Genomic DNA, 26,921 nt, shown 5'->3' with positions numbered 1-26,921 from the left:
TTTGCATAAGTCTCAGCCGGTCCATTCCCCCACATGAAGAAAAGAATGTTTGTGAAAGGCATGCTGAAAATTGACAAGCACACTTGCACATATGAGGAGTTATTTTAACTAAATAGGAAAAATTCCATTTGCCCTCTCATGCCTTCCCAGGACACAAAGCTTATGGGTAGGAGCAATGTCGGGAGAGTCCTCTGGTGCCCACTTCTCCCTTCTTTGGCTCTCCCACTGGGAGCTGAATAATTCACTGGGGGAATGAATCCTCGAAGGGAATCAGACCGTGGACCCTAGCAGTGAACGTGGGTCTACATAATCCAAGCAACAACCCAGGCACAAATTTAATAAGGAAAAAAAGCCCCAGCAACACAAAAACAAAGAACTCTCAACTTTACAAACACTGGGAGGGCAACAGCTGGTCAGCCGAGATTAAAGGAGCGTGAGAGAACACCTCCCCATCTCCTGCCTTCTCCTCCCCCGTCGAGGTCCCCGCAGCCAGCCAGGGCTCGCTTTTACAGCCCTGTGCAGATGACCTTGTTCCAGCTAAGATAGGAACTCTTTTGATCTCAGCAGGGGGATGCTCTGGGCCTGCAGCTGGCAGATATTAATAGTACAGGATCCGCTGGTGTGGAAGAGATCTCTCAGTTGGGCCAGGTCACTCGTATCCCCTGCTCTGAGTCAGAGAAGAAGGAACTTCATTTCCCCGCATCAGCCCCTGCTGGGTACTTCTCTCGGGTCAACTCAGATCATTTTCTCACTAGCTGCTCTCGGTCGCTTGTTCTCACCCCGCAACTGTTTTCAAGGGAGCGCTGTTTAAGCCATGCCCTCTGCTCTTGCAGCTGAAATCTATTACAGGACAGGGTGAGCCTTGGGCTCAGCCCATCACAGTGTGTTTCTCACTCTCACCGGCTTGCACACACTTCTCGTGTACATGTTTGTGTGGCAGAGAGGTAGAGAGAGCAAGAGACAGACAGACAAGCCCAGAAGTGTTCACAGAGAGAGAGAGAGAGAGACAGCAGTATGGGGAGAGGGGGCTGTTAGAGGTATGCCGATGTATCAGTGCTAAGATTTCCGAGGATCCTTTCCATTATGTTTAATCTAGGACGACAAGGTCACTCTTCCCACCCTGTAAATCAGAATTTTAAAACCCCATCACCGAGTGAACGCTCCTGACCTTCAGACCCACATCACAGTCTTACAGAGTTAGAGCTAGAAAAGACTTCAGCCATCTTATATTCAACCAATCTGTCATTTAACAGAAAAAACTGCGGCCCAAAGTGATTAAAAGAGCTGCCCAAGATCACAGAGTTAATAACACAAGGGCAAAGCTGATGATACAACGCATGCTTACAACAACAACAGAGAGATTTATACATTTTAATCATAGCAACATTAACAACCACTGCAATATATTTGAATAGGTATAAGTGTTCTAAGAAATTTTTTTTTTTTCATTCACTGGTAAGGAACTTCATTATAGGCTTCAGAAAAAAAAATTCTATAGACTCTTTATCTGCTTAGCTATGGAAGGAAAAGATCTAGAAAACTCAACTGCTTCCATTCTCCCTTGGGTTTCATAATAAGAAAAAGTTGTCTACGGATGAGCTGGTAGCTCTCCCTTGGCCATGAACAGGACTTTGCCATTTTTTTGAAGCGGTTACACTGCAGCCACAAAGCAATTTCCTTTATATCTGTTTTGCTCCTCTTCTTTGCTTGAGATAAACCAGGAAGCCAGGACAAAGAAAAGTACTCTTACTTATTGGTTTTCAGATAAGGAAACAAGATATTCTCATCTGGTCTCCTCCTTGGAACTGAATAAATGTGTATGTGTGTAATACTTATAATAATAATTTTTAATCACGTTCATAGGTCTTTATGTGATTCTCATGGTTCACTGTTGTTACAAAGCATTTACTATGGTATTGGTTCAGCATTTATTTACTGCCTACTATGTGCCTAGAACTTTGCTGGTCACTCAGGCACAACATGGATACAAAAAGAATACAAGAGAGTCTGTGGCCTTAATCTGGTGGGGAAACCATGAAAAGTTAATTTTTTTTTTTTCTTAATCTTTTCTGTCTATTGCTGATCTGGTAGAAGGGCCACAGAGGAAGAAGAGAGAGTGAGACCAAGGCAGACTGGAACAGGCAAGGAGGTTTTGTGGAAGAGGTGGTCTTTTGTTTTTTGAATTTTATTTTATTTATTTTTTATACAGCAGGTTCTTATTAGTTATCCATTTTATACATATTAGCGTATATATGTCAACCCCAATCTCCCAGTTCATCACACCACCAACCCCCCCACCACCATTTTCCCCCCTTGGTGTCCATACGTGAAGAGGTGGTCTTTAAATAAACCTCGAAGGAGTGGGGGGATTTGGGAAGAAAAGAAGAGGTAGGAGTGAAAAAGGGAAATGCTGTTCTAACAGGGTGAGCTGTCTGCAGAGGCACGGAGCCAGGGCTCAGGAGAGCAGGCAGAAGGTCAGCATACTTGCTGGAGGAGTTTCACAGAGGGTGAAGAGGAAAGAAAGGACAAAGAGTTAAGAAGCATCAACTTAATCTAGCGTATTTTTGGGGAAACTGATCCACACAAGAGAAAAGAAAAAAACCCTGATTTTCAGCATTTGCTGATTTCCATGGTGTAAATACTTCCACCCTGGTTGACTGCAAGCTAACAAGCCACAAATTCCTGAATATTTTAAAATCAGCTTGTTGATTTTTGCCCATTCTCAGGAAATGGGCTAAAACAATTTCAAGATTCCTGAGTAGGAGAGTGACACAGTGACACAGTGAAGCCAGAAATGGGGAAGTTTAATTTGGTAGTGTAAGATGCAAGTGGTAGAGGCTGGAGTTGGGAAGGCCATTTTGGAATTTATTAACATAATCCAAGTGTGAGTTTTTAATAAGTCAGCTGATCACAACACAACTTACAAAAAAGAGGGGACAGATATATTTGGAAAGGACAACCAAGTAGACTTGATGATGAAAGAAGTGTCTGGAGGGAACGAAAATTGACGATTCAGCTTTTCAGCGGGAGAGACAATGCATCACTGAGTGTGGAAATAGGGTACACAGAGCACTCTACAGTTGTTATAAATAAGTAATTCGTGTTCACTCTGAAAAACACTGCTGAGAAGCAGGGATGTGCTCCTTGAAATTTTTGAGACCATAAACCAAGGCCAATCCATGGAAAACCACCTGGGCAGTTAGGAGCCTTGCTAGCCCTAGAGGACCCCATATATTCCATCACGAATAATTCTCAGAAAATGGAAAGTGCAGAGGGGCCTGGAACAGCTATGCTCATCCACCCAGGCCCACAGCATTCTGCCCTGAAAGAAATCAGACTACAACTAGCAGAACTCAGAAATGTCAAGTAAGAACTTTCAGTAAAACTAGAAACCACCCACTGGCTCAGTGGTGTAATTCCCCTAGCTACATAAACCAGAGCCAGTCTGACCTTTGTTAGCATGGGAGGGTGGAGAAAATTTTGCAGATTTACCAACGTGGCTAGTTTTTCTTAATCCTTCTGTAAAGCTGATTGGGAACGCCACATCTCCAGTACATGATCCTGGTGTACACTTTTAGCCAGTCCAAAAGTACCCAGCACAAACAAAAGGTTAAATTGCTGTGGGACCATGGGTAAAGCCAACATTTGAGCATCAGTCTCAAAAACAAAGTCATTTAGCAGTTCACCAGCCCTCATACTGAGGGACCCAAAAGAACCTACAGAGGAGTGACGAGCCTCAGGTGGAGGTGATAGACGCCTGTGAAGATGATTCACTCAGGTGAGAAAGGAAGCTCACTTATAGAGACAGAGCAAACACACTCTCCAAATATAAGGGATCAGATGCCAGGAAAGGTGGCCAAGCCTATATCGCCAGGCTCCGGCTGGGTTCACTGGCCAGGGCCTGTTAGCTGTGTGTCTCAGTTCTCAGCAGAAGGCAGAGAGGCGGTGGCAGAGCTGTATGTCAGTGTCAAGTTTCAGCCCCTCTAAGACAGATCCCTTACCTTCAGACAGGGACAAATCATCAGCTGGAGACACCAGGTCTGCCTGAGAAGCTAGGGCTCCACTCAGATGGGTTGTAATTTGATTCGTCAAGATAACCTGTGAACAGACAAGGAGAAGGCGGAGGGAAGGGAGAAGAGAGAAGACCAAATTAATTATTAGAGCTATCAAAAGGCTGTGGTTTAGGGGAAGACTGATAAGTACGCAGGTAGGAAAACCCCAGCTCTGACTTTCATCAGTTTTATCTTTAGGCCAGAACTATCTGGCAAAGCCTCTAGGTCACTCAAATCACAGAAGACCGAGGAAACAGACTGACTTTTTTCAGAGCTTAAACCACTAATCAATTCTTTCTAAATGTTGAGTAAATTGGGACAGAGAAGTGTCGCCATATTACCTGAATAATAGAAGGCCAACCAGAGAATTAAGATGAATACATGCACATTTTATCATTTTTAAATTATATTCACAACATACAATATGACTAGCACTGAAGAAAAGCAATAATTTAACATCTGGATGCCTGGGGCTTCTTCCCTTGTTAACTAGAAAGTCAGAATTTTATTTCCAAATTTGTGAAATTAGAATAAAATTCATCTCTCAAGGAATAGCACTCTTCTTCTTTTCAGTAAGTCGAATTCTAACAAAAGAATTCCAAAGTCTCACTATGTATTTAAAACACAAATTAATAGAATCCAACCTATACAAATAAAGTTCATAACATTTAACATTCCTAGAAAGGACTGTAAAATTACCTAATCCACATGATTTATTTCCACACAATATTTTTACATGTGGTTCCATCAAGAAATTATTCTTTTCCTTAAAAATCCTCATTTATAAAATTTACTCTATTGTTTAGAAACCTAAAGGAAGAACAAAACACAGATTCTCTCCTGGAAAACCGCAGCAAGACTAACGTCACAATCATTTCCCAAGATTTGAGGTGTTCCCATCGTGGGCACCTTGGTGAACCATCTTGGTACCTCAGAGGAAACGTAACTTCTGAAAACTAGGCATTTGGTACCTGGAATATGCAACTAGCCAAATCGTCGTGGTCTGTCTCAAGGGTCAGCTATGGTTTTGCTGCCACCCTGATTGGAGCAGAAATGGAAATTGTCTCCATTCTTTATTGTCCAGCTTTTCAGCCACACCTCTGTCACTGTCTCTTGAATGGACCAATGACACGTTATAAATCCTATGCCAATGGCAGCTTAATTGGGGGCTGAGAGGGGAGCACGATGGCAGGGTCAGGTAAAGAAATGAAGTACTCTATTAACAAAGACAGCCTGTCCAAGGTCTTTGTGTGTCAACTAGGCTCGTGTGAATCCCCAGCTACTCTGCAGTGATGACCGGATATTGCAGTATTCCACTGAGTATTTGCTAATCCTATCCTTCCTATTCTTTTGTATTGCTCATTTTCATCTGGACTGGTAAGAATCACATATGATAAGTCTTTCAATTAAAATGGCTGGAAATGGCCAAATAATAGCCTGCTCTTTTAAGAAATAAATACTCATATTCAGGAGCCAGAATAAGGAATTATGTTCATTTTCCTCTTTATTATATAGGGTACAGGCTTTGGAGTTCAATAAAACTGGGTTCAAATTCTGACTGTGACACTGTGAACTTTGGGAAAGTTACTTGAATCTTTGAGCTTCATCTATTCATAGGTAAAATAACACCTATCTTATAGAACTGTTATGAGAATTGAATGAGATAATCAATGTAAGGTATTTAATATAGTGTCTGGCACGTGATAAATATCCAGTAAATGTAAGCCATTGTTGTTGCTATTATTTCCTTCAGAAGAATGTTATATAGGTTAATAAATTACTAATAAAGTATATGCCACATGCTTCAGATAATTGGATCTAACAACAGAACATGAAATCACAATTTTCTACATCAGGATATACTTCAGTACCTGATCATTTCCACTGGTCTTAGTCCTTCCTAAGCTTTACTTAGTTGCAAAGAATTTGTGTAAAAATCTCAGTAAGAAAACGATAGTAATTATTTAAAGCAAGGCCAGTAAGAAACCGGCATTGTTTTGAGAATACCACGTGATTTTTCTACCAGTGAAGAAAATAATGTATCTGTCATAGTTTAAAAAAAAAAAAAAGTGAAGCTTCAGGAGATCTAGACATGTAAGCTCTATTTTGGGGGGAATTCTTCTAAAAGGTGGTTTGGTGAAAATGACGAGAACACTAGTGATATAGTAACAGTAATGAGAAAAATAATTATTGAATACCAACCATGCAAAGCATGTCACCATGTACACAGGGGAAAATAAAGAGGTGAAGGCTCTGTGTGCCTTCTCTAGAAACTTGCAAGTTAAAAGATAAGACATTTACTAAGATATTCAGACCACTTTTTCTCAATTGTATTGTTATTTCCCTGGTCCTACAATGGAAACTTATACTGAGATGATGGCTTTATTGTACATAGCTAATAAGATGATACCCTGCTGAGCCTAAAACCAAACTACAGATGTGCCTCCAAAGATACCCACCCCCAGTGCCACTTCCAATCGCAAGAGTAGATGGAGAAGAAACCATTTGCACTCTCCAATGGCAAAAGAACAAGCTCCTAAGTGGTTTTGCTAATAATCCACTCCCTTTTTATTGAGTCTGAAAGCCAAATTGCTGAAGGGATACATAGCAACCAAACTCAGGGGGTTGCTCTTGCTGAACTGTTGTGATTTTCTAAATCTGTGGTCAGCAAAATGATAAAATGGAAATATTTCCAAATAGCATTGATTACAAATAATCATGACTTGGGCAGAGGCCTACAGATGTGTTGTCCTCTGAGGCAAACTGGAGACGTGAAAACTACACTCCTAAAATAACTTATCAAATACTATTACACGTTATAAACAGAGTCTTAACGCTATCTGCTTTCCGAAAATGAGTTCTGACTGACACTTTAGAGGGTCTTTCGGGCTGCTTTGCTCCACTGGAAAGATGAAGGCTTCCGACACTTGGTACTAAATTTGTGCAAGAGCGCAGTGTGCACAATGATTAGGCTGAGGGCTTTGCAGTCAAACTAACATGAGTTCACATCCTGGGTTCCACCACTTACTAACTATGTGATGTTGAGCAAGTTTCACAACTCTCTGGGTATAATTCTTAACTCACAGGGTTTTGAGGGTTAAACTGGATAAAGCATATAAAGTCCTGAGCATAGTGCCTGGCCAATGGGAAATGCTTAAATGTTAACCTCCATCATTGTCGTTGCTGATTTTACACCTTGCTTGTTTAGAAAGAAAACCCATGCCTGATTCCCTTTTGTACAACATATAGTACACTGATGACAAAGAACAAATATTTGCCGGTGATATGCTCAAAACGCATACAAATTTAATTGAAAGTGCATGCTATTTTTGCCATTTCTCTAAAAGTATGACTTATTAAAAACATACAGGGGCTTCCCTGGTGGCGCAGTGGTTGAGAATCTGCCTGCCAATGCAGGGGACACGGGTTTGAGCCCTGGTTTGGGAAGATCCCACATGCCGCGGAGCAACTGGGCCCGTGAGCCACAATTACTGAGCCTGCGCGTCTGGAGCCTGTGCTCCGCAACAAGAGAGGCCGCGATGGTGAGAGGCCCGCACACCGCGATGAAGAGTGGCCCCCCGCTTGCCGCAACTAGAGAAAGCCCTCGCACAGAAACGAAGACCCAATACAGCCATAAATAAATAAATAAATAAATAAATAAATAAATAAATCCCATTTTTAAAAAAACATACAACACACCCCATCCCCCTTCCTGCTACTACCATCAATTTCAAATCCAAAGGCTGGAGTGAGATTCTTGGACTAGGGAAATTTTGCTTTTGTTTTTTCGATGGTAGTGATTACATCTTTACATCTGAAGCCAGGAGAAAATGGAATTCAGCTTAGTTTACTCTTCAGGCAAGAGAAGACCATCTACCTACTGAGGGGAAACAGGCAGCCCTCTACATTGGGCTTTGTATGCAACTTTGTATATGGGGAGACCACTTACTCCCAGGGCTTCCTTGCAAAGCCGGCAGGTTGTAGGATGCTTCAGGTACACATGAATAGGAAATGACTCCTCATATCATGTCACATATACCTTGAGTCTCATTTTTAGTGCTCCCCTTCCAAGGCAAAATGGGGGGGGGGAATCCTACGTTTGCCCCTGGGTTCTAAGTTTCCCTTGCATCATTCAACTTCCCTAAATGCATCCTACTCGACCCTTCTGTGTACTGTAGTTCAACACCTAAGCTCAGTTCAAGGGAACAATGAAGCTCTCAAAGAAGAAGAAACTTCAGAGTACAGATTCATAAATAACCTAATAGGCCCTGCCTTCAGAGAGAGCAGGGCTTCTCTTATAAGCTAGAGAGGAGATGGGAAAACAGGAAGCAGTCAAAGACCAGAAGAACTAGTAAGGCAGATGGTTGATGGTTGGGAATGAATGTCATTTTGGTCAGAAGGCAGAAGGTCCTGGGGATGAAAACCTAGCCAACACACAAACAAACAAAAACATATGACTCTTTTCCACTAAGTATCAAAAAGGCAGCTTCCGAAAGCAAATAGCTAGAGGTTAAGGGGGAAGGAGCAGAATACACTGGTCAGAAGAAGCGTCAGCCTCCAGGGTCAGGGGACTGGTGAGCTGGAGTCCACTGACCAATTGAGCCTGACTCTCCACTGATCTCTGTGTCCATTGTGGACCACCTGCCTTCAGCTGGCACATCTTTCTTCAGCTACGCTAGGACCAGACTAATTTAGGCTATACCCACACCCCATGCATGCCTCCTGCTCCTGGTCCAAAATAAATCCTGCCTTAAGGGGCCTCTGTATGCGTCTAGTCTGATCTACCCTACATTGAAGTATTAAAGAAGAATCTCTGCTGGGAGCTCCATGAGCAGACACTTAGTATATTCCAGCCCAGTGGAAAATGGTGGAGAGAAGAGAAAGTGGGACAGCCCTGGAGAAATCAAAGTGGGGAGCTGTCAGGCCTAAGGGTCCAGCTTTTGATAAAGAGCCTCCTTTTATTTGACCCTTGGGAGGTGACAAAGAGGGAGTTTGTGGTCAATCAGGAATAGAATAAGTTGGAATGGGATATCTGGCCCTGTTCGGTCAGCAGAAGAGAGATTCATGGTCAACAAAACAATAACTCAATATTTATGAGTCAGATTCTTTTAAGGACCTAAGAATATGGCACATGCCCTCATTCAGCTTTCTGTGGGGGCAGATGAGAGGCAAATTTTATAATCCCCGCCTTCCAGGGAGTGAACTAGAGTCATCTGCCTGAGATTAATAGTCTAGATAAGAAAGGGGGTCTGCAGGCCTCCCTGCCCACTCTCCCTCCTAAGACAGCACTGGGCAGAGGAAAGGAGAGCCAGGAACTCTCTGCCCAGAGCCACGGGCAGGTCCAGGCCTCGATGCCCTGGTCTCCAGAACTCAATCTAATATAAGTAACGAACAAAGGGATCTAACACCTAGAAATACATTAAAAGATTATGAAAATGCTACCTTGTAACAAGCCCAATCTTGTGACAAGAGTCCTTTCATACTCTGACGTTAATAAATAACCATAAACCAAGTAGCTTCAGCTTCTACGAAAGTGTCAAGCATTTGAGGCAATCCTAGCTGAATTCTGCCAGTCTTTTTAGTGGCTTTCGGTGGCTTCAGATGCATGTGGCTTGTCACTTCCGAAACCCATAGGAGGCTTGAAAACTAAAGCTCTTCATGTCCTTGGTGCGACAGAGTTTAAGGATTCCTGGGCTAGAGGAATCACGAGGCAACCTCAGGCATCTCGGGGGCATTTTTATGCCCAGAAGGACGTCTGCTTTCTCCTCCCTCCCGCCCATTCCCTGCTAGAGACCTGCTACAGCCTAACACAGAGAATCAGAGAAGTCTCAAGACCACTTTAACTAGGCCTGAAGGGCTAGGTGCGGTGATTGTCCTGATACTCACAGCTCCCAAGGAAACAGGCAGCCCACTGGATAACCTGGCCAGCCAGAGAAAGGGCATCAGTTGAGTGACAGAGAGAGACCTCAGGGCTGCCTCTGCCCCCAAACTGCCTACCTGCTGTCAAATCTAGCACTCTCAGATTGACAGGGCTCTGAACTGTAATGGAACAGAATTTTTTGTAAAAGAATATACATGTATGCACATATATAGATGTATAACCGAATCGCTTTGCTGTACACCTGAAACTAACACAATATTGTAAATCAACTACACTTCAATGAAAAAAAATAAAGTGACTGTAACCAAACCTTTCTCCAAATACGAAAAAAAACAATATGACAGGGCTCTGCTTTTCATAGGTTTTGAAGGCATAGTTATTATTATTGGGTTGGCCAAAAAGTTTGTTCGGATTTTTCCGTAAGATCTTATTTTTATACCAATATTATTTCAGTATAAAAAAAACGATCTATCTGCTTAAGGTACACTTTTTTAAAATGTTACTTTTGGTATCTAAAATGATCCTAATTGCCAGGTACGACAGTGATGGAGCCTTTCTATCTAAACACAGGCCTTGAATAAGTCAGAAATTCTGAGTTTTAATCCTGGTTCGGTTAAGGGTTACTGAATGTCTTGCTCTTAAGGAGACAGAGGCCGGAATTTTCCTGTGAGAAATTGGTAAGGTTCATTGAGTCCTTTCATCACCAAGGCTTGAGAGAAAGGCCCTGGAGTGGTTTTCACCATCCTCTCCTCATGCTTCCCAACCATGACGGTGTCTGCCCCAACCCATCTGCTGAATAGGAGCCGGGAGTCGGAGGGAAATGGGGGATGGGGAGAAGAAAACAGGCGAGGGCGAGAGGCAGAGGTAGAAGGCCAAGAAGAGCGAGAGGGGTGCTCTGGGTGCAGTGTGGGAACAGGGTAACTCCCCCCAAAAGCAGGTGTAGACAGCTATACTCGCAGACTCACACCTCTCCCCTGACTATTCCCCACCTCCTCCCTTCTGGTCACTTCCAGCTTTGAAAGGAAATATCCAATATTTGAGGAAAAGTCAGACCAAATATTTTGGAGTCTGAGTATCACAAATCTGGTTTTCCTATTCACTGGCTTAGTTTTGCCAAGCTCTGGAAAATTATAAATCATTCCATTATGAAAAAAAAAACCGTTTTTCTTTAGCTTCAGCCCAGAGAATATCAACTGTCAGCTCTAGAATAAAGAACTGATAGGGGTTTAGTATCCCAGCCTGCTATTGCCATCTTGAAGGTCTGCGTGACAACTGTTTTCTGGGAAAATCTGAAAGGCTATGGGGGATTTTCCTTTCGAAATATTTGTGGTAAAAGGACCAAACTTCAATTTGGCTTGAAGAAAACATTATTGTGGAAGTTAGGAAGCCTGCCTTTTATTTCTGGCTCTGTCACTAACCTGCTGTGCAATTTTGGGAAAGGCTCCTAACCTCTCCGTACCTAAGAGTGAGTCCATAAAAGACATGAAGAAAATGAGTGTATTATGACCATAAAGGTAGCAGCCCTCTATGAAAAATGTTTCAAACCACGTTAGTACTAGTGTTGTACTTAAAATTCCACCACTATCATTGATTCTCATCATGTCCAACCTTAGGAAATCCATCCTACATAGAACCAATTGGCAGTGCCTGAGGAAGATAGGAGGGGAAAAAAGAATAAGGGAGATAACTTTAAATAATTTTGTGTTTATGGTGAGGATACTTTCAATCTTGATAAAATCCACACCTCTTATAACAGACCTGAAGAAACAAACCTCTGTTGTAGATTTCATTGTGAAATTCACAGGTAAAGCTAGTAGGAGAGTCCTTAAAGAAGATATTGGCCCAGTATGAGGCAACATAGATGGAGGAAGAGAAAAGAATCTCCTCGGCTTTGCACAAATACACACTCACTCAATCACAAAGGGATGGATAATAATACTGCTTCCACCTCATTGTAGCCATTGCCTCGGCCACCGTTTAGAGACAATGCATTGAGGTAGAACTGTGTCTGCCATTTTGGCCAAAAGAAACACACAAGCAAACAGCGCGGCACCACAGGGTGGCTTTCTCCTTGGCCTACTTCTCCCGGGGTACGCATGCAAGAGGATGTAGTGGAAACCCTGGGCCGGCAGCTATTGTGCCGTAGATGTAGGCGTGAAGCACTCAGGTTCCACTGTCGGCTCGCTGTTCCACTGGCCCCAGTGGGGCTGAGGTTAACACGTGTTGGTTCCGGGCCTCAGATGGGGCGACAGCTGTAATGGGGCCACAAACAGCAGGCTGGTGTGCTGTTTCCACCTTCAACCCAACCTCGGCAGCATCCTGTCAGTGATGTGAGGCCCACTGCAGGAAACAACACGCACCACTGGTGAACTGCGACCGTGCACTCACAGTGGCTTCAAATGGTGCATACTCCAACTGTGGGCAGTTCTGCAGTTAGCACAGGGACAAAAAAGTCTCTGGTCAGTCAGGGCTTGGAAAAGAACAAGGCCAATTGTCAGATGACTCTGAGGTTCACGGACATGGAAGAAACCTTCCTACTACCCTTCACTGCACTGTACCTTTCCCGTGGCCGAGTGGCTTCTGTGTACAGTTTGTTTGGTTGTCTTCGCCCACACCCTTACTGCCCACTGAGCCCCACAAAAAGGCAGGGGAGGTGAATTTCCAGCAACCCCCTGAGTTTCTGCTGACCTTTTTAGGTGTTTTTGTTACTTGGTGGTGCTTTCTATTCACGTGTACGCCTGGCCTCTGGGGATTCCCCTCCCTTTGATTTGCAAAGAGGATTAGAAAGACACAGCTTTGTGATCTGTCCATCACAGACGGCTGCTATTAACTGATTTCCCCTCCTTAGACTCATTCGAGACCAAGAAAACACTTCTGTTGAGTCACTTGCTCCCTGGGAATCTGAAAATACGGTTCTCGGGGGAGTCCAGCCTGATAAACACCGACCTGGCTACTCTCCAGCCCCACCACACCGTTAGTGGCTCACAGGAGGGCGGAGCTGAAGCCCAGAGGGGCCTCTGAGAAACCTCCAAAGGGGGATGTGCCAACAGTGGTCTGACTCCTTGTTTCTCTATTTCACGGAGGCAAATGGCAGCCTAACCAAGGGCTCTCCAAACTCAGTCACTGGATGTGTGCATTCAACTCTATCTCCAGAGTGAATCTGTGGCATAAAATGGGAGCAAAGGTCACTCACTATCTGTTCAAAAGGAGGTCAAAAGGTCTGCCTAGGAACAAATTTCCAAGGCAGCAGCCTCATCAGATATGCTCTTGAACAAAACTATTTATTTGACGTCCTCAAGGAAGGGATATTGTGTAAGGTGTTATTTAAAAACAAAAGGTGGGGGGAGGTTGGGAGCTGAAGCAATGTTGTCTAGGTCTATACTTAAATACATGATATCAGTAAAAGCAAACAATAATCAACTTCGATTAAACAGAGTCAACATAGGAGAGACACAAGAAGAATAGGCCCAGAACAAATACATTAAAACGGCTAAATATTTACATGGTGAGTAGGAACGGACTTCCTTCCATGGCAATGCCCTTGGAGTGGAGGTCTCCCATCATGGCAACTAACAAGCCAACTACCGATCACAGGCTATAGGCCCATAAAACAGATACCCTGGCCAGGGGCAGATCACACTCAGTGCCAGATGACAAATAGGTTTGCAGTCTCCAATACCCACTCTGGTGGCTTGGGACTGGCCACCTGGAGCACCGACCCAAGAGGAAATGTGAGGTGGTGTCAGACCTCCAAGTTGCTACAGAGGATGGTGAGGCACATGTGCTGCTAAACTTGCCCAATATCACGTGAGTGCCATCCTGAAATCCTTCCTTCCTCACTTTCAGTTGTTCACCTATCATCATGTTCACCTCTCATCTGACGTCATTAACAAGAACGATCATGCCATTTTCCACGAGTATGATACTTTATATTTTTCAGAGTTTGTTCACAGAATGGTCTTAGCTGACCCTAACTACGTAGTGAGGGAAGCTGAAAAATAACTGAGGCACCTGTTGTGTGTTAGAAGGGTGGGCTCTGCAGTCAAACCTCCTGTGTTTCTATCTCAGTTCTACCACCTACTGGCTGGATAGTTTCATCAGGTAGGATACTTAATCTCTCTCTGCCTTTCTTCAACTCTGTAATTGGGACAACAATCATAGCTATTGTGGGGATAAATGAGTTGGCATATAAAGCACTTAAGACAGTGCCTAATACCTAACAGGTGCCTAATAAATATTAGCTCTTTATTCTATCCACTTCAGTTTTCCCAGTGAAAAAACTGAGGCTTGAGACCTCTATATTCTATCTCTGTATCTCTCGTGGTTCGCTCACTCGGGCTAAGTGCCCCAGTCTGAAATATCCTCCTTTACTCTTCTTTAAGTTTCCACCTTTCCGGGGCCAGTTCAAATCTTACCTCTTCCATGAAATGTTTCCTAACTATGCTGGCTGCCACTGACTTCTCAGTTCTGGATAGTCCCACTCTAGAATCAGTACCAAGTAATTCAGTACGAGAATTTTTCTCTAGTTATGTCATCTGTGTTATTCTTATCTTTCTACCTACAGTGTAAATGTTATGAGATTTTATGTGTTTCTAAAGGAGGGAAGGGAGAAGAGGGGAAACTAACATCTACTGAGCACTTCCTATGTATCAGACCCTGTACCAAGTACTTTACATGCATTAGCTCATTTCATCCTCACACCTCAGTGGAGTAAACATTATTATCTTCGTTTTGAAGATGAGGAAACTGAGGTTTACAGAAGTTGAGCAATTTTCTCAGACCAAATAGCACGTAGAAGAGCCGGATTCAAACCAGATCTGTCTGGCCCTGTAGCCTACACTGGTTCTACCACATAAAAGGCTCTCAACGTGAAAACTCACAGCCTTGTGGATCTGTGTTGATTAATTTCTTCAGAGCAAGGCATTTGCTGACATCAGACTGACCAAGTTCTGTGCTGTTTAATGCAAAATCACATGTAAAGGAAAACTGTTCAAAACATTTAAGAATAAGACAAACTTTCAGTAGCAAGAAGAAACCAGTTGACTGTTAGATTGCTGTCTGGTAGAGTTGGAAACATTGAGTCTTCAGGCCAGGGAGGAACCATGCTCTGTCAGGTATGGCAAGAGAAAGGACACAGACTCCTGGAGTCTATTTCTGTCTTGGCCACTAACCCCTTTGCTAATATTTTCACTTCTGCTAAAATGCGATGACAAGAGTTTCAGAAGAAAGGTTGCCACATAAGAGCAGAATAAGAACAGGCAGTTAGCTGGTTAAAAGTGGTAGAGCCACAAACAACATCGGGATCTAGAATAGGAGTTCACAGCTGGGACAAATTCCATTTAGGCATTTGTCTTTCCAGCTTCACTTCAACTCGTAGAGAGCAGCACCGGGTAGGGAGCAATCCTTAAATCTAAATGATAATAGTATCTATGGTTGTTTTTTTTTTTTTACTTTCTTCATTTTTTTTTAAATTGAAGTATAGTTGACTGACAATGTTGTGTTAGTTTCTGGTGTACAGCAAAGTGATTCAGTTATATACATATTCTTTTCTGGATTCTTTTCCATTATAGTTTATGTTTTTAAATACCCTACAAGGGCTATCTTTAGTTTACTGAGGATCCATGTGAGTCATTCAAGAAGTTTGTTAGGGCTTCCCTGGTGGCACAGTGGTTGGGGATCCGCCTGCCAATGCAGGGGGACACGGGTTCGAGCCCTGGTCCGGGAAGATCCCACATGCCGCGGAGCAACTAAGCCCGTGCACCACAACTACTGAGCCTGCGCTCTAGAGCCCAAAAGCCACAACTACAGAGCCCGTGTGCCACAACTACTGAAGCCCGCGTGCCTAGAGCCCGTGCTCTGCAACAAGAGAAGCCACCGCAATAAGCAGCCCGCGCACCACAACAAAGAGTAGCCGCCGCTCGCTGCAACTAGAGACAGCCCGCACACAGCAATGAAGACCCAATGCAGCCAAAAATAAATAATTAAAAAAAAAAAGAAGTTTGTTATTTGCCTACTTGAAATGATGTTTGCATCTATTTTCAGACTGGTTACTCCATGCCAGGGTGGTACTAAGTGAGAAACAACGAACTGATTCTTAACATGTTTGGTAATCAATTCATGAAGTGTATTAGTGCCTCTGCATCCTGGAGGCCCCAGTTTTACGGTGAGGACACAGCTGGGATGGAGGTAGTAGGGGCAGAGGTTTGTTCTGGGTCTTTGAAGTCATCCAGCCAAGAGGCTAGGCCTGAAAGGACTGGTGACCTCGGCAGGTTTGTGGCTATTCCTGCAGCCCTTTAAGGTGCATCATGATCCTTTTGCAAAGAAGGACACAGGACCTGTGGGTGGTGGCTGTCATTTCCATATATCTGGAGTCCCACTGAATTCAGGATCCTGGAGCTGTGGGCGAGTCTCGTGGAAGACTTCCTGCTCCCATCAAGGCCTGGGAGGGATCACTGCTGAGAACGCGGGCCCAGGAATGGGAGGCCAAGCAAGCTCTCTTCTGTCTGGTTATTGACAACACAGTGTTCCTTCTCATGGACTCCTCCTGCCCTCCCCAGGACCACACTGAAATGACTAAACCTGCCGTCGCTCCAGTGAATCCACTCAAATAAATAAGTCAATCCTCTTTAAGTTTGTGGTCTCAACTCCTTGTTGGTTTATTGCAAAATTAAAGGGCACACAGAGTAGAACCATCAATCAGTAACCAGCAGAGGAATAAGCTCTTTGTGGAATGTACTGAGAAGCAGGAAAGAAGACGGAAAAAAAATGAAAAGAAACCTCATGAAATGGTCATTTGTTAGGAGAACAGAGGGGAAAAAAAAAATCCACATTTCACATGCAGCATAATTTAGGAAAAGTCTTATTAAAGGTTTCCTATCTCGCCAGGAGAGCAAGCACAGGAACGCAAACAAAAATCCCTCAAAATGATCTGCCATTTATTAGTGCTGGTTTCTTGTGGGTTTTGCTGTATTCCATAGACACAGCCAGAGACCATGGGGACGAGAGGCTGGAACAGTGACTCAGCAGGCTCAGGACCGGGGAAGGAGAGGAGATATTACTACTGTTTATTATAAAACAAACAAACAAATACAAACGGTCTCCCTCAGCCCTTTCACCCCAACCTGACCTTCCCTTAGCACCCTATTATTTAAAGTAAAAGCACCTAGTACCAAGCCTTATTTGGAATTTTTAATAAATGCTATTTGATGAAGGTAAAAACTGAAGAGCAATATATAGTCCAGGGCTGAGTCCCCACTGGGTGCCAAATACCTCACTCAATGCCCTATTTACATAACCTCCTCAGTCCTCATGGCAATCCTATGAGGTAGGTGACATTATTCTTCCACCTTAAGGATAAATGTATTTAATAACGTGCCTAGCTTACAGCAAGCAGCTATGCCTATGTGACTCCAAAACCACTCTTTCAACCAGATACATCAAATTCAAGCATGACACCAAGAAAACTATTATGGCATTCTAAATCCTGTTGGAAGAGATGAAATCGGTAGTATTGGAAACAGCATAACGGTAACTCACCAGTCCTATGTCTACCTTGCACATTTTCGACTCCAGGTAAGTTCCTTCTCTAGACAACTAGTATCGATATTCTTGCCCATTTCACAGGAGAGGAAAGCAAGGTGCCAAGAGGTGTAGGGAATTGCTTACACTAATAAAAAGAAGAGCCATTAGACCATAACATGGCTTTGATTCTCACCCGTGGCAAAATGTAGCTTTTGAAATAGCTTGTTAATGGGGAAGAATTCTTTATAAAATCTCATCTGAATCTCCTTACCATCTAGTGATAAGGTAGGTATTACATCTCCTTCCACATCAGAGAGGAAAAGTGAGTGGCCTATAGTTTACAGCATATAAATGGACCCAAACCCAGGTCTGCTGACTCCAAATCCCATGCTCTTTACATTCCTTGACCCTGATAGGGAGCACACCTCGCAAAGAGAGGCAGACAGATGGTAAAGGAATGACAACCATGAGAAAGCTGGGTCTCAGTGTCTTTCTGAAACAAGTATGAGCTGCTTGTGAAGTTGTGATGCCCAGTCCAATGGGATCTTGGCTTCACGTCTTTTCTCTACAGAGATGACTATCTTATATAGTGTTAGAGCCTCCATGGTCTCTCTGAGGGTAGTCCTCCATTACTAATGAGAGGCTCATTGTAAGTGCTGGTTATGGTTTATCAGAAGTGGTCCCATTCATTAATTCAGCCAAGGAGTTCCCAAGAGAGGACAGCGGAAGCAAGAGAAAGCCATATCTGGGACTAGGTAGGTTCAGGGCAAGACGGCAAGGAGGTTAAAGAATCAAGTATATAATTAGGGCATCCCACCGCAGGCCTCACCATCTTCTCTCTGATCTAGGTACCCCATGGACTTTGTGCACTCATCCTTCCCAGCACAGCTAGAGTGGAAACCCTCCCAGACCTCCTTGCCCTGGCCTGCACTACCTTGCAGGGCTTTGAGAGCCCAAGACCCCACCCCTGTACCATCTACCACTGCTCATAAATCTATACAGCCCTTTCTTCCCTCTTTCTAAAGAACTAAATCTTAAATAAGTCTTGGGTGACTTTGGCTACAGATCTTCAAGTTACCAGGTAGGGCCCCTAGTGACATACCTACCAATGGCTCTAAAGCAATGGCTCTGAAGTGGTACAGGTGGGTCTTGAATCTCCAAGCTCCATGTTAATTCCTCTACACATTCTTTCCTTCCCTCTTCTGAAATAAAAAATCTGGCTCTACATCAGACTGACATATTCCCCTACAGATCTCTGAAGCATAGTTGAAATATAAGCTGGATATCTGACAAAATAAGATTACTCAAGTAATTTATTTAATTATTAAAATTTAAAATGTTAATAAAATATTTCTTAAATACCAACTATGGTCCAAACAAAAAGATGAGACTGATATTTTCCTGTTAAAAAGGAGAAGTAACATGAGTAGGTGAACAAACTAGAATGAAAGGGAGCAAATAAATAATCCTTGTCATGAGAAGGATGAAAAGAGAGAGCTACAGGAGTCTAGAAGATGTGGAGAGATGACTTCTCACTGGGGGACTCAGGGCAAGTGTCATTTGATCTGGGGCTTGAAAGATGGGCATCATTTAGTCATTGAAAGTTATGTAAAAGGTTATTCCAAATGGTAGAAGAGGCCCCAGTATTGTAAAAATTTGGATCTGCAGAATATTTCAGAGGAGGGCCTTAAACTCTGGAATACAGGAGTCACTCAAAAGGTAACCAATCTGCATCTTTCTACAATAACAGACCAGACATTTACACCAGGAATTCACCTGTCTTTAAAAGGAGATCTTTGAAAAAATGGAAACAGGCCCCTCAGCCAAGAGACACTGGAGAAAACTTCCCCTCATCATGAAGCTTCTGAGGTCTGCACATCCCGACCTTTCAGGAAGGAGATGCAAGGTGTCTCCACAGTATCATCCTGCCACTGAACTTGGTTCCTACAGGACAGGTTCTTGCAGTAAAGAAATAATACCGTTTGTCAGTCGAGAGAGTCAAGGGCATGTGTGTACGTGTGTGTACGTGTGTGTGTGTGTGTGTGTTTCAAACTGTAAAGCTAAGTTTCAAACTGTATTTAGAAGCTAAATTCTGCTAAAACACATCAAAGGGTACCAGGCCCCATTACAGAGGAAAGGAAAAGCCCTAAATTCATATGCAACGGGGTTTAGGAAAAATCTTTATGAAAGACTTCTTAGCAAACTAGTGGAGTAAAAACTAAAACAAAACAATAACCAAAAAGTCCTCAAATGACTGTGTGTCATCAGAGTCTGTCCTGGTAGTTTCCCTCCAATTCCCTCACAGGCAGAAGAGACCCCATTAGATTTCAGAGTTTTCCTACCCTGGAGAAAAAAGGCATTATGAGCCAAAGCAGAGTCCTCTGATTTGTTCCACTTCTTTAAAAAAAAAAAAAACTATCTTTTTCCTGCCAGTTACTTTTCACTATGACTGACAAAGTTTTCCACTTTTCTGTTTATGTTTTCTAAGCCAACAGCAAAGCTCAACTAAGGTTCAAATAAAAACAGTAACCAATACAACATATAAGCATGTTGCTTTCATGAAAATTTAGTCACTTATTTGATAGTACATGAGGGTCACAGAGATGTCCCCCTGACCCCAACCTAGACTTGGAAATAAGGCAAATAAGATGACCCTCTGGGGTTAAACTACGTAATCAGCACTTCTTGGCTCAAAGCAGAATCACACAACAAAAGGATAGATTATGTGCTCCATAAAATAATGGATCTAGGCAATAATCATCAATGGATGTTCATCAGGTGAACCATTAGGTCAAAAGTTGATAGGGAACTTGGCAATGGAATGATCAGAGTACCACCATCTGAATACACTGATCTATTTGATCACCATTAAAGGTGGTACAACCAGACATTATTGCCTTACGATGATAAAATAGGAAGTATACAGCACTACCTATAGAATATTTTTGCCTAAAAAAAATCTAAATCCTAATCTAACAACCACTAGTTTATAAGATATCGAAGAACAAGTTAAACAGCACCATGACGAAGCCACCAGCCAATCACTAGAACGTGCGGCATTCTACATCCAATTTCTCCAACAAATCAATGTCACAAATACAGCGGGGGGTGGGGGGGGGTGCGGTGCTGTAGATTATAAGTAAGGAAATATAACAACCAAATACAATTTGTAGACCTTATTTAGATCTTTATTCAAACTAAACAACTATAAAAGGACATCTTTGAGACAATCAGGGACATTTGAATATGGGCTGGGTAGTAGAGGATATTAATGAATTGTTCATTTTGCTAGGTGTGCTGAAGGCATAGCAGTTATGGTTTCCAATGCCCTTACCAATGTAAAGAGGGAGAGTGGATGGAGAAATATGTTCCGGAGACAAAATTAAAAATACATACCAGGGAGGGAAGGAGGGAGGAAGGAAAAAAGGAAGGGAGGAAGGAAACATAATAATGGTACATTTTAGTAGCTCGCCATGAATACTTACATTGTCACAATAACGTAAATGTTAAATATGGTTTTAACTAAATATTAAGATATAACCATACTGGAAAGAGGGGAAGAGTGAATAAGTGCTCAATGGTCATTTCCACAGACATCATCTTCAATGGAAAAATCAAAAATAGAAATTCAAGTATATCGTTTAGAAATATGGAGGTAACTAGCAGAATCAACAAGGAAGGAAGGAAACACAATCATGGTACGATGATTTGAAAGTGGCTGCTTCCAGAAAGTAAGAATCAAAGGGGAGAAGCGGACATGGGGCAGGGACATGCTGTTTTTCAGTATAAGGACTATATGATTATTAGATTTATAAAACTATATGCATGTTGTACCTTGATGAAAGACAAAATATAAATTAAAACATACATCAGAATGACATGGGGAGGAAGTTCATCAGTCAAAAATTAATAGAAAGGATAGTGAGAGGCAGAAGACCTAAATAGTCATTTCACCAAAGAAGACATACAGATGACCAACAGGCACATGAAAAGATGCTCAACATCACTAATTATTAGAGAAATGCACATCAAAATTACAATGAGGTATCACCTCACACCAGTCAGAATGGCCATCATCAAAAAGTCTACAAACAATAAATGCTGGAGATGGTGTGGAGAAAAGGGAACCCTCTTGCACTGTTGGTGGGAATGTAAATTGGTGCAGCCACTACGGAGAACAGTATGGAGGTTCCCCTAGAAACTAAAAATAGAACTACCATATGATCCAGCAATCCCGCTCCTGGGCATATACCCTGAGAAAATTCGAATTTGAAAAGATACATGCACCCTATTGTTCATAGCAGCACTATTTACAATAGCCAAGACATGGAAGCAACCTAAATGTCCATGGACAGAGGAATGGATAAAGAAGATGTGGTGCATATATACAATGAAATACTACTCGGCCATAAAAAGAATGAAATAATGCCATTTGCAGCAACATGGATGGACCTAGAGATTATCATATTAAGTGAAGTTAAGTCAGACAGAGAAAGGCAAATATCATATGATATCACTTACATGTGGAATCTAAAAAAAATGATACAAATGAACTTATTTACAAAACAGAAATCTACTCACAGACATAGAAAACAAACTTATGGTTACCAGAGGGGATCGTGGGAGGTAGAGGGAGAGAGAGAAATTAGAAGTTTGAGATTAGCAGATACAAACTACTATACAAAACATAAGTAAACAAGGACCTACTGAATAGCACAGGGAACTATACTCAGTATCTTGTAATAACCTATAATGGAAAAGAATCTGAAAAAGAATATGCGTGTGTGTGTGTGTTATATGTGTGTGTGTGTGTATAACTGAATCACTTTGCTGTACACTTGAACCTAACACAACATTGTAAATTAACTATACTTCGATTAAAAAAAAAAGGATAGTCAGAGAAACAAATGGCGCCAGCACTGATTCCAAACCCAACTAGGGCTGCCAGGGGCCCCAGTGCATGCAACTCCCGGAAGCACACAGATCACCTGACAGGGAGAGCCGGACTATGGAGATGGGTGCAGCAAGCTAACAGTTCCTGATACCATAACCAGCTGAATCACTTAACCCCTTTATGATCAATTCTGTACTTATCAAGTAACCTTCCAATAATTCGTTTTCTCATTTAACCTGCCTTGAAGGAGAAACATGCTAGCTAGACAGGCGTGCCTCTCCAATGCACAGAACAGCTTTCTTTTTCATTTTAAAATGAATAATTTGGCATTCTGCTTTTATACCTCAGTCCCTGTGAGCTCTGGGCCCGAGAACAGGGCCACGTCCTCCTGAGTGTGATAAGCTCTGGGTCGAAACTCGGGCCGAGGCCAGACAAGCAGGTAAAGCCCACCTTGCCAGACTGCCTGACTCTGGCTAGCAGCCCCCCCTCCAGGAGCTGCCCCAGCTTCAGGGTCCTCACCACACTACCTTGAGCTCTTTCATACCAACCCAGTTAACCCCTATTATTTCCCTACATTAAACTAAACAATGGAGAGGCACCCGTGTTTGGCCACTTCCAGGAAGATGTAGTGGACCCCTGTGGCTCTGTTCAAGCAAATATATTCTTCATCAGGTGCTTTCGGGACCCCACAGGGCACTAGGGGCAGAAGCTGAAGTCCCAGAGCTTTCTAAATAAAGGAATGCTCATAAACTTAAAATAGTAGTAGAATATTTCAACATTTTTTATAAAGAAACATAATAATAAACATTACTGAGTACTTTTAAAGTGCCCTTATATGTAATAGCTCATTCAATCCTCGCAAAACCCTGTGGTGTGACAACAGTCTATTTTTATTTCCCTGTACTTGTTAATTTACAACAGTGGAGAATAAGACACAGTGAGTCTTATTCTCCACTTGAATAATTTGGCCAGGGTCACCTGGCAAGATGAAGCATGGATTCCCATCTGGGTCGTACAGCTGGAGGGTTTGGTTGAGGTGAAATGTCTTGCTGAGACTCACACCACAAATGAGGAGCAGAGCTGGGAAAAGGCGTCTCTCACAGAAGCAAGTAGAAGCTGACAGAACCCTGGAGACATCACCATCTCCCAAAACCACGGCTACTGGAGCCAATTCCATTAGCTGTGAATGAGCTGACTCAACACCCAAGTTACATAAAGTCCCCCCAGTGATCAGTGGGTGGAGAAGAGACCCTGCGGCAACTGAATCCAAGAATTCAAAAATAACCCCTGAACTCAAAACCAAATTGATTACAGGACAAAGAAGGGAGTATGGCACATAAAAACTGTTCACTGTTCCATTTTTAAGTTGAAACAAGCACGTCACAAAGATGACAGGCATTTGCTTTACTCCCCCTGGAGAAAAGGAATGCAAAGAAAACGGCGACATCAATTTAGGAGAGTCCCAAGCTTCTAACAATAGCGCTCTTTTCTCAAACCTACCATTTATTGAGCAGTTACTTTGTGCAAGCAATGAGGCTAACTTGACAAACATTATTATCCCCATCCTCCAAATAGCTCAAGTTAATGGATCCCTTACTGAGTTTCACATGGATTACCTCCCGACCACTATCCTACGAGGTAGGCCAGAGTATTATATCCATTTGACATGTGAAGAAAGCGAGCTTAGAGAGTTTACAAAAATTGCACAAGGTACTGGGAGAGCCAAAACCTGAAGGTAAAGCCCAGACCCCAGATCTACTGGAAAGCAAAGCCTTGCCCCTTAACCGTCATGTCATGTTGCCTCTTTATCCCTTCTGATCTTTACAACACACCTCCAAGGTTAGTGCCATAATCCTTACTTTACCAATGAGAAAACTGAGGCTCAGAGAGGTTAAGTCACTTTCTGAAGACCAACACTGGTAAGTGGCAAAGCTGGGGTTCAAATCCAGGATCATTTGACTCCAAAGCCCAAGCTCTTCATCACGACATTGTATCATCTCTCCTTTCACTGGGATGTCAGCTCATTCATACAAGGACTATGTATCAAGGGCTTAACTACACACTAGGCACTGTTCTAGGCTCTTAGGATACACTGTGAATATAACAGCAGGAAATCCTGGCCCCTGGGCAGTCTATATTCTGGCAATGGGAGGCAGACAATGAACGCAGTAAGTGGTAAAGAGTACAGCATGTCCAAAAGTGGTCATTTCTGGGGGGGGACAAACCAGAGTAAAGGGGACCTAGTATAAAGTGTGCAACAGTTGTGATTTTAAACAGAGTGGGCAAGAGAGGCTTCATGGGAAAGCAGAAATATGGACTTGAAGACGCTGAGGGCGGCAGGCATGTGGACATCGGTCAGTTCTCTATCTCCTCAGCAGAAATCTTAAAGAGAAATCCTCTAGCCCTTTACCATCTTATCTCATGTGGAAATGCCAAGAAAGCAGAAAAGTTCAAAAGCCAAGGGCCTTTGCTTTGCCCCCTAACTTGCCGAAAGTGCATACTGCAAGGTGACAAGCAAATACGCACACAGCTCACCCACTACTACAGATGGAAATAGTAAGGCGGGGTGACTGTGCATAGGCAAGGGGGAAAGAAGGGGTGCTAAATGTTTTACCTATCAAGAATTAGCTCCCGGGCTTCCCTGGTGGCGCAGCGGTTGGGGGTCTGCCTGCCAGTGCAGGGGACGCGGGTTCGAGCCCTGGTCTGGGAGGATCCCACATGCCGCGGAGCGACTGGGCCCGTGAGCCACAATTGCTGAGCCTGCGCGTCTGGAGCCTGTGCTCCGCAATGAGAGAGGCGGCGATGGTGAGAGGCCCGCGCTACGTGATGAAGAGTGGTCCCCGCTTGCCACAACTGGAGAAAGCCCTCGCACAGAAACAAAGACCCAACACAGCACTCACTCAATCAATCAATCAATAAGAACGTGAATTTCTTAAAAAAAAAAAAAAAAAGAATTAGCTCCCAAAGTAAGTGGCCTTCCCCAGGCAATCTGGGTGATGTCTTTGTCAAGCTCTCAGCCTACAGATGTTAGCATTATACAACTATTCCCATAAAACTGCTCTGCATAGCAGCCAAAGACTAGCTGAACCCCTGTGACCTAAATGTGATATCTCCAGCAAAACCAACAAGACAAGCTACATCACACTTTCCATGAGTACACAAGGCCTAGGCCATCCTGCTGTAAGAGTTTATTACAGGGCTAGGGTCACCGGGGAGTTCAGCCTATGTCTGTGGGAAGTTACAGAGATAAGCTCTTAATCCAAATAAAAAAAGAATTCCTCTATTAGGAAAATCCTAAAACGCTATCCTTCTATTCCAGAATTTCTAATAAGAAAGAGCTAAAGCTAGGCACTCAATTTTGGTACTTGGCCTCCCCTATGAATGGTCCCTGGTTGAACTGTCTTCCCCTTCGGTTCACAAGCACTTTTCTTTGGCCATATCTGAGGATACAGCAGTATATACCCTATATTTCTCCCGTATTGGGCTAGATCACAGGGCATCTCACAAACTAGGGGAAATGAAGTAGCTTTGTAATGGAAGTTAAGATTGAAAAGTTATTACCAGACTTAATGTTACTAAAGTCTTACAGACTATTTGAAATTTATTTCTAGTTTTTATTTCCTTGTTGACCAATGGAAAAAGAGAGTCGTTCTAGAACAGCTGTTCCAATTGGCAGCTGTGCATGACCAGAAGCTTCAAAATCAAGTGAGCAGCTAAACCCAGGGCCCTGATCAAGGACCTGTACTACAGCCTGAGATCATACCATTTTCCACGATGCAGGTTCTGCAAAAGAAATGAGAGAGGGAGAGAGAGAGAGAGAGACAAGGAAAAGCCGAGAGAGCTAAATAACTTCAGATTCCATCCCTCACTGAGTCACATGTTATATGTTCACGGAGCCCCACTGTGTGACAGGCATTGTTCTAAGAGCGATGACGGAGAGCAGGACTAATGAAGCCTCCATCTGCCCTGTGGAGGGAGTGCCCAGGCTAGTCAGGGTCCAGCAATATACACGGAAACCAGGAGATGAGCCAGACAATTTCAGATAGGATGAGCGACATAAGGGAAAAAAATACTGCGTGGGGGGCTATGGATGGGAGGGTCAGGGTAGGCCTGTCTGAGAGAGGGCGCTTGGGCTGCGATCTGAGTGGTGACTCAGGTGGCACAGAGTTCAGGGCAGAGAGTCCCAGGCAGAAGAGATGAGTGCTAAGGTCCTGAGGCAGAAACCAACTTGGAGTGCTCTGAGAACCCAAAGAAGACCTGTGTGGCTGGAGGTTAGTGAGTGAAGAGAGAGGTCGGAGGGGTGGGCAAGGTCGACTCTGGCAGCATCTTGGAGGCCAGCACAAAGGCTTTGGCTTTGGATTTAAGGGTGGTGGAAGGCCACTGGTGGGTTTAAACTAGGGGATTGACATGATCTGGTTTATGTTTTGAAGTGTGCTGATTCTGAGGAATTAAACCTTCAACACTGAATCCCCCTTGCAGATTTTGGTACAGATTTTGTGTTCTGTGAAACCCACTTTAAATATTCATGAGGGTTCAATCCCTCTTGTTTGAAAGAAAAGGAGGGAGAAAGGGA

General features: G+C 43.2%; 1 protein-coding gene across 2 annotated transcripts in view; it reads right to left on the bottom strand.

Moving 5' to 3' along the window:
* RAD51B (RAD51 paralog B) overlaps window positions 1-26,921 on the bottom strand; it is a 613,215-nt gene that overhangs the window by 153,959 nt on the left and 432,335 nt on the right. For both annotated transcript variants that reach the window (XM_036840996.1, XM_036840990.1), the window contains one exon: window positions 4,002-4,098. In XM_036840996.1, coding sequence (XP_036696891.1) covers window positions 4,002-4,098 — 97 coding nt within the window. The remainder of the gene's footprint in view (window positions 1-4,001; window positions 4,099-26,921) is intronic.

This window comes from Balaenoptera musculus, chromosome 2 (assembly GCF_009873245.2).
Source record: "Balaenoptera musculus isolate JJ_BM4_2016_0621 chromosome 2, mBalMus1.pri.v3, whole genome shotgun sequence".
NCBI classification, from domain to species: Eukaryota; Metazoa; Chordata; class Mammalia; order Artiodactyla; family Balaenopteridae; genus Balaenoptera; species Balaenoptera musculus.
Note: the sequence above shows the minus strand (reverse complement) of the source record. Positions and strands in the feature narration are given on the sequence as shown.